This window comes from Branchiostoma floridae, chromosome 12 (genome assembly GCF_000003815.2).
Source record: "Branchiostoma floridae strain S238N-H82 chromosome 12, Bfl_VNyyK, whole genome shotgun sequence".
NCBI lineage: Eukaryota > Metazoa > Chordata > Leptocardii > Amphioxiformes > Branchiostomatidae > Branchiostoma > Branchiostoma floridae.
The window spans coordinates 12,015,395-12,023,819 of NC_049990.1; the positions used below are offsets into that span (position 1 = coordinate 12,015,395).

Here is an 8,425-nt window from a genome sequence, read left to right on the forward strand (position 1 = left end):
GGGGGCGAAATCACTAGCGATCTTGCCCCCCCGGGGCGAAATCACTAGCGATCTCGCCCTCGGGGGGGGGGGATCTCCCCCCCCTAACTCGCCCCCCTTTAGCGATTTGGCCCCCCCCCCCCAAAAAAACGGGTTTACATAACATTTTAGAAGTTGATTGGTATAAATCACAAAATCCAGTTTCAGAATGATATACACTCGGCACAAAAAGTTTGGAATATCAACTTTGGTATATCATATTTCTGTTATTTATGTATCAATGTCAATGTATTATATATCAATAGAAAGCTTGTGTGATTTTCTTTCCTATGGTATCAAACTTATTATGATTGTTAACACATGAAACGAGCACAAGGCCTGCTTACGTGAGTGGGTCACGAAAAAAATGTACCCAAATTCCCATACTTCTGTTCAACACTGCATCGTCCTGTTGATATTGGCGCGTGTGTCACTGGTTCAATCAATCCTCTTTTCACCTCACATTTTGTATACGGAACATACAAGGTTTTAGTACACTTGAGTAGAATTCATCTGCCCTTTCGATTGTTGAATGGCAGAATCAAAGCGTGGATGCGGCAAGGAGAACCGCACGCTGACAAGTCAAGAGTAACTTTCGGCATTTGGTGGTGGAGGCAGCGTCATGGTGTTGGGCGGTATAAACAACCATAGGGTAAACAAGACTAGTCATCATTCCAGGCAAATTAATGTGGTGACAAATAGGGACACCATCCTCCATTCAGTAGCAACATTCTACCTCTTCAATATTGGACCAAATGCCATTCTGCAACATTACAACACCAGTCCACACAGAGCCAGGACCATTGGATGCTGGGGCACAGTCTTAGAGTGGAATAGCCTTCCTACGGCTTATGGCTAGCACTCGATTGATCACCTCTTGCCATGGTTCAGATTTTTTGCTTGAATAAAGATTAATAGTAGATTTGATTGACATGTCCTGTTTATTCAACTTGCCTTCATTCACAAGTCAATACTGACGGAAGAAAATGAGCAGCTTGGAGTGATTGACTTTAGTAGGGCAATTTTGGCACTTTATCTTTAGTACCCCCTGTACGTAAGCGAGCCTGGTGCTCGTTCCATGAATTTACACTCATAAAATACTCTACTCAGATATGCTAAAAAAAACTTGGATGTTCTGTATACCAAACGTTACGTGATAAAAGGATTGATTGAATCATTGTCACCCGCGGCCATAACAACGGATGAACCGGACGATACAGTTTTGAACAGAAACGGGGGAATTTGGGCACTTTTTTTTCGTGACCCACTCACGTTAGCAGGCCTAGTGTATTTTCCGTGAGTTAACAATGATAATGAGTTTGATACCATTGGAAAGAAAATCATGCAAGCTTTCTATACATATATAATATATTGAAATTGATGCAGAAACAACATAAATATGATCAACCGAAGTTGATATTCCAAACTTTTTGTGCTGAGTGTAAGTACACGAGTTTGATACATAACTCCATTCATAGTATCAATATTAACGTAATTACATGGTAATAAGATAGTTGAACTTGTTTCAGACAAGGAGGGTTGGGTCCCTTGTATTCCCATTATTGCATAAACCTGAGTCTTGACATAAGATGTATTTCATTGTATTCATCTGTCCTCAAGAAACCTATATATCTCCAATATGAAGTTTCTACCATGAAGTGACCACAAAAGAACTATGTAATGTCTTTATTAATTATGCAAATATTAGGTATTAATTAGAATAACGCACATTTTGGTATATGCACCTGGCCAAGGGATATCTTCACCTCCAACATGACTGTTTTTTCTAGTATTTAGGAACTGATGCATTTACCCGTGTTTCTTAAGACTGGTACTTTACCAGTGTTTGTGTAGCATTTAGCAACAGATATATCAACTTGCGCGTAGATAGTGTTTATAATGAGAAATTATTATTCACGTGTGTTTTTGTTAGTGCTTTGGAAAAGTTTCCAGCACAAGAAAGAAAACCCTGTGACAAATTGAAAACATATAGCTGACGTATTCCGTACCATAGACGGTGTTGATTTATACGTTCGCAGTAGCACTGTTTTTATGCCACCTCAGCTGCAAAAATTGTCTTTTTTCATTTCAATGTCATGTTTGCACCGAACAATATAGTATCGACTTTCGAGGTATGACATCTTACGGTACGGTAATAAGGTGCCATATAGGTATCAGGTAACACACCATATACGTTACTCCCCAGGTGCAGTATAGTACCAGGTAGCGCACCTGTAATATGTAGTAACCAGCTGCTCTTGGGGGGGGGGGCGAAAACGCTAAAGGGGTGCGAAAACGCTAGTGATCTCGCCCCCCGGGGGGGCGAGATCGCTGGGGGGGGGGGGGGCGAGATCGCTGTCACACCGGTACAGAAAATTCAGGTTCAGGTCCGGTTCAGGTCCAGAGGATTAGGGTCCATGTCCGGACCTGAACCTGGACCTGATTCATTATGTGAAAACTTGTGAATGGACAATACTCAATACAATAGTCCATTTTGCTACAAAGACATCTGTTTTGTGTAGTATTTGACTCCCACTGGCGTTTTGAAAATCCTATAAGGCTAACTACCTGTGTACGATTGACTGTAAAAGTTGGTAAAATGACTATAGACTCTACTCTGCTTCGCTCTTGTTATTTGCCTAGACCGGTAACCCCGAAACGTGTGAATGCCTGATCATATGATTAATTCATTTTCCAATCGGTCCAACATTATATTTTACAACATCTACTGAATTTTTTCAGGTCCGGTTTTTCTGGACCGATCTAATGAGAAAATCCGGTTTTGTACCGGTACACCGGTAAACCTAGCCCTAGGTCTATTCCTTTCGCCTATATGTATGAAGATTGTTTTACGCGATCTCTTATGATGAGTGACCTATCATAAATGTTTCTCATTGATTATACAACTGAGATCCGCATTTGCATTAAAGATATCAAAGTCGGATTAAGGTAGATGAATCCCTGCAATTGTCCAAATATGATTGATGTTCTTTTTTTTCAGACAATGGTGATACTGAGCAAACAAATGACATACAGTAATAATAGCTCGCCATTTTGTACCACAATAAGATGCATCGAATACTACAGGTGAATACGTGAGCAATGTTTTGCTTTTTTGAAGGTAGATATCCTATTACTAAGTAAAGCTACAGGCTATTTGGGCTGCTACTCAAAGTCAAACACCAGCCCTGTTCCCGCCATCCGTTCACGGTACTTCTGGTCAAACCTGGCGCTCTCCTCGGCCGAGAAGTGGTTCTTCCAATCTCCGACCATACCTTGGGTGACAGAAAGTGGAATGAAAATATTACGAGAACCCTCGGGTGGTGACTCTATGACTTTAATCAGAAACAAACACTAGGAAACAAACATAGCGTGGTCGTATATCTTATGAAATGATTTTACAATACGTTTTACAATAGATTTATTTTTGAGAAAAGACATTTGTTTTGACGGGAAAAATGTAATGCAACATTTCCGAGGAAGTAGAATTTTCCTCCAAAACATCGATCATTTACCTTTCCTGACTACGTCCTTCCTCCATGTCAAACCAGACTCTGCCAATGTCTTCCTCATTGACTCCAAGCTGCAGCTGTTCAGGATAAGGGCCAGATGTTCATCGGTCAGGTCTTTCTCCAGGAAGGCTGCTATAGTCTTCACTGTCGAGAGAAAATCCTGAAAACAAGTATAAAATGTGATGATGGCTGTTTCTTCGTATCCGAATATGAATGGTAGGCAGACAAGGTTGATTAGACGACCAGTCTGCTTGGCCTGCACGTGACTTTTTAAGGTGAAGGAGGTTTGTGCACTCCCTTCTCCACCCTCTCGTCTACTGGCGCACTAAGTCCTACAGGGACAGAACTGTTTGCCACGTAAGACGGCCCCAGCAGATGCAGGTTTATTATTTGGAGTTTCCGTCTCCTAGGTGGACTTCCGACCAAGGATGTAAGGGGTTCCTCCGATTGCGCAACTCGTGTGTCATGGCGGGTGCGTCATGCCCGAACATGCCCCTAAGGCTTGTCTCGGCCACAAAGCCCCGCCAAGGCCACTAGCCGCAGCTAGATACTCATTTACACCTGAGTTAAGTGAGGAAAGTCGTGTAAAGTGCCTTTCCCAAGGGCACAAGATCGGTGACACAGCAGTCGGATTCGAACCCGCCACCTCTCGGTCTCGAGCCGAATCATGCTGCCACTGCGCCACGCGGCGCCACGCGGCCCCACTTACATAAAATGTACTGGTACTGACAAAAGATAGTCCTGATGATATTGATACCATTTCATATAATTCTTTTTTCACTCGATTCTCCCATAAATATATTACAAAATTATAAGTGTTCTTTACCTTTTTCATATCTTCGTACTTGACAAAGAGGAAGTGGGGGTCATCCCTCATTTGCCACCAGCCCAGCACGTGATCAAAGTAGTCACCAAAGGGCACTGCAGTATTGACATGCATAATTACCTTACACGTTACCGGTAGCAAATCTGACACATGTATCAGCATAGTCATTTTCTAAGCTATCTATATAACGTCCTTGGCAAGAGCAGAATTTACTAGGGCTACAAATGACGCTCGTCAACCAGCTTTTGGCCCATACCAGGGTCATGCCAGGGCAAGTATGGAAGACGTGGTATATTACATTGAATCTTTCACTAATACAGCTTAAATGACGAGAAACGGTGTCTTCCTAGCCGATGCAAACATATGAATGAAATCTGAAATGACTCATATGAAAGTGAGCCTGACTATTCGGCACATATATTTGAATTGCTGTGTGTTTATTTATCCCGCGTAAACTACTAGTATATCAGTTAAAGATCAAGGAGCATAACTTTGTGCACCATGGATTCTCCATTCTAATTAGTTTTCTTGGACGTTACTAACGGCTCAAAAGGTTATGGACATTTCTGCACACTATACAATAACTCTATATGCCGTTGATGAGATTCATTAGTCACATATGTAAACAGTTAATAGAATTTTTTATCAATCAGTGACTAGTTTTGACAGGTAAACACACGTCTCGCGAGAACTAGGTCACTCCGTGATCATGATGGACTGAAAGCCATCGAAAATTTGGTACCTGTCAAAACTAGTCACTGATTGATGAAAAATTCTATTAACTCTATATGCATAACTTATCATGGCGCTCGATCTATAACTCACTTTTCCCCAGCAAGAAGTCCTTATTGTGCTGTTCCCAGGACTCTGGGGTCTTAAAAAGAGGATTCTTTTGGTGAAAGAAGTAGTATGAGACGCAGACATCCTTGGGGTTTCGCAGGACGACAATGGCTTTCACCTATGGTGTCGGGGTTATAGACAATTATTTTGTCGATGGGTACTCCTGCTTTTTCTTGTTTATCTTGTTTTGCTTCCTCACAGATAATTTATCTTCCAGGAAGAAAAAAAATCGTGTATTTCTTAAGAGGTGAATCTGGTTATACAAAAAACAAGAACTTCTAGATTTTTTTCTTACATTATAAGAGAAAAGAAGAAGATTTTGCTTAAATCTATAGATTTTTTGTAGTGTCTCGTTTCGCTTGAATTTTATTCTACATTTTCTTCCTGCAAGAATATTGTTCTTTATATTAGAATTGTCCATAGGGTAAGCAAAATAAGAAAAATCATTTTTGGCAGTTAACTCAACATATGTACATTTGGCAATTATGTGCGTTTTGTCTGATACATTGCAAATCCTAAAGTAGTAAGGTGAATACGAAATAAAGAAAGAATGTTTGAGGTAACACAATATCTAGACTGAACTTGACCTTGTTGACTGGAGCTGACAACCATGGAGGTGCCATTTTGGATTGGAGATGAGTAAACATTAGACGAGGAGATTGAGTCTCACGCAGCTTGATGTAGTTGGGTTGTTCCTTGTCTGGAGGCCACATCTCAGGTGCTATAGGTGATGAGTTTTCTTTCCTTCCAAGAATCTTATGCACAACTTCGAACATCCAGTTCATACCTTGGAGAAAATGCGGTCGCGGTTGATGATATGATGTTTTGTTTCGGACATCAATGTTCATAAATACTTAGACCAACTGCACCTCAGTTGCAAACATTTTCCATACTTGTAAAATATCAATTTATTCAAATAATTTATTTGAATAACTGAATGAATATTTTCTTAGTAAAACATATTGAATCGTCATTAATCATAGTGCTTCTTGAAGCATTCGTATAATCGTAAAATGCTGAGAGCTCAACTAAAAACTATAAATTGGATTCAAAACCACATGCACAGGACCTTGTGAACACTTTTAACAATATACAATTATATACTTAATGCATCTAATCGATAAACCTTTTGCAGCAGCACCTACCACATTTAGGATAGCTCACTATCACCACATCATCGTCACGTATCTCAAACGTCTTCATCGCTTCCAGGGTTTCCCTTGAATCTAGCGCTGCTGAGAACAATATTCCCTGGTGCTTCACGGAGGGAGGTGTCTTGGGCCGGGGGTGTTGTTGGGATGACGCCATACTGATAACAGTAACACCAAAAAGATAAACGTGAATCTCACTGGCCATACCATTGTATATTGGCTAAAATATATACGGGAATATATAAGCGGATTGAATGAATCACTAGGAAATGAGCTTAAGGCAATATTATGTATACAATTATATAAAGGAGAGCATATTTTTGTGAAAGACCATGTTACAACCATTACTAGTAACCATTTCACAAGTAGTACAAGATTTGTTCCCAGCCAATTATGAATTAGTTAGGTTTATTCTGGTTAAATAAAGAGCTATGGAATGCTTTCGCACCTACTCCCAACCTCTGCCAGCTATTCTGACCGATTCCCTCTCGACTGTTTAATCTAAGGGCACAACCCACCGTACGTGCAATTTGTCCGCACGTGCAATTTGGGAGGCCCCGTCCGCCACGTATTTCTGAAAACGTAGGGAACGACTGGCAAGAGCAGGGAGGGAGTACGTCAACACGGCAACACAAAGTTTTGCTTGCACGTCAAGTTCTACGCTTGTCTGCGTGCTCCAAAATCCGTCAGATTCCCTACGAGTTCGTACGGAGGCCACAGTGTGTACGGAGGCGGTTACAACTTACCACTTACGGATCCCAAAAGATTGCCCACGTTTTGGCAAGTAGACAGCGCACGTAATTGCACGTACGGCGGGTTGTGCCCTTAGCTTAGCTTAGTACTCTATAACGATTTTTGAATAGTGGTCCATTTCATTTTTGATAAGAATGATTCACACGATAAGATAAAATGATGCAATTTTCATCAATTAAACAAAATAAAAGTCAAATGATGGATCGAATTGGGGTCAAAGTAAATTCAGTAAGGTTCCTAACTTTCTTCTGGGTTTATAGTTGCGTGAAGGTCATGTGAAGGCCGTGACCGGCGGGGGTGGTCGACACACGTTCTGGTAATAGTTGCCTCGGTTTGGAATAAGTTAGAAGGGATTCGTCCAAGGCCGTGTAGTGAGTCATAGGTATGGTAAGAATTGGTTTGGCAGCAGTAGTGGCGTCGTCATCGGGAGTCAAGTGTTGTTCCTTCGGGAGAAGGCACATAAGAAAGCGAGTACTTTCAGAACAGATATGCCTTCACATAAATGTGAACACACATAAAATCAATACAACGTACCCTAAAGTTGATGAAGTCTACTACACAGTGTATTTTGTCGTCAAGGTCCGCCATATTTTCATAGCATGCTGCAGCAGAGGTCGGTAACGTAATCCCCTGGTTGTGTCATACACTAGTAACGTTACCGAAATATGACACCAAAATGGACGACCACAACAACAAAACCGGGAAGGGGTGGGCCAAAGGGCATAAGGAGGAAAGACATTTATACCAGATATGATTGATAGGGTGATTTACACAATGTGCGATGAAATTAACTTTAGTTAAAGTTGCTTTCTTTAACGAAACGGCGTCCCGAGCACAACTGAGCGGACCCGAAAGCGGCTCGCTCTTTTACGTGGCACTATGTTCGAAAGAGTATGTATAGAGTATAGATTACTGATATATATAGAACAGCTTTTCCTTCGGAAGACAGCTTCGTCAATCGCGTATCGTATGGCAAGCGCTTTCTTTAAAGGATACACTGTGATGACAAAACATTAACATCGACTATCATAATTCTACCAGGTGCCATGATACCGCCACCTTAATAAACGTTAGTATAGACTCCTTCCCAAGATTGTCTTGAACACCTAATGTTAAATATCCTAAATGTTATACAATTCAGATATTTAGGTGTTGAAGACAATCTTTAGAAGGTCTCTATAACAAAATTGTTTTGAGGTGGCGGCACCTGGTGGAATGATGCGAATGTATGTTATATGATTTACCGAAATTGTCGGCTTTATTGAGTACTTGAACAATAACACAACATGCTGAGGAAATGGAAAAACTCGACACAGTTTTAATAT

At 40.9% G+C, this 8,425-nt stretch overlaps 1 protein-coding gene across 1 annotated transcript; it reads right to left on the minus strand.

Moving 5' to 3' along the window:
* Positions 1-2,526: 2,526 nt before the first annotated feature.
* LOC118427399 (sulfotransferase 6B1-like) lies at positions 2,527-8,421 on the minus strand. The gene is made up of 7 exons (XM_035837178.1): positions 7,635-8,421; positions 6,342-6,505; positions 5,784-5,983; positions 5,182-5,314; positions 4,357-4,451; positions 3,534-3,690; positions 2,527-3,293 (listed from the first exon to the last, which is right to left on the minus strand). Exons 2-7 carry the CDS (start codon positions 6,502-6,504, stop codon positions 3,184-3,186), a joined length of 858 nt encoding a protein of 285 aa, XP_035693071.1. The 5' UTR covers position 6,505; positions 7,635-8,421; the 3' UTR covers positions 2,527-3,183.
* Between the last annotated feature and the right edge of the window lie 4 nt (positions 8,422-8,425).

Bases quoted from the DNA above. Each gene is read 5' to 3' on its own strand.
- LOC118427399 (XM_035837178.1), bottom strand. From the start codon at position 6,504: ATGGCGTCATCCCAACAACACCCCCGGCCCAAGACACCTCCCTCCGTG. The intron at 4,452-5,181 runs GTGAGTTATAGA...TCAATACTGCAG, and splicing joins GGACTTCTTGCTGGGGAAAA to TGCCCTTTGGTGACTACTTT. The intron at 3,691-4,356 runs GTAAAGAACACT...ACTTGTTTTCAG, and splicing joins AGTACGAAGATATGAAAAAG to GATTTTCTCTCGACAGTGAA.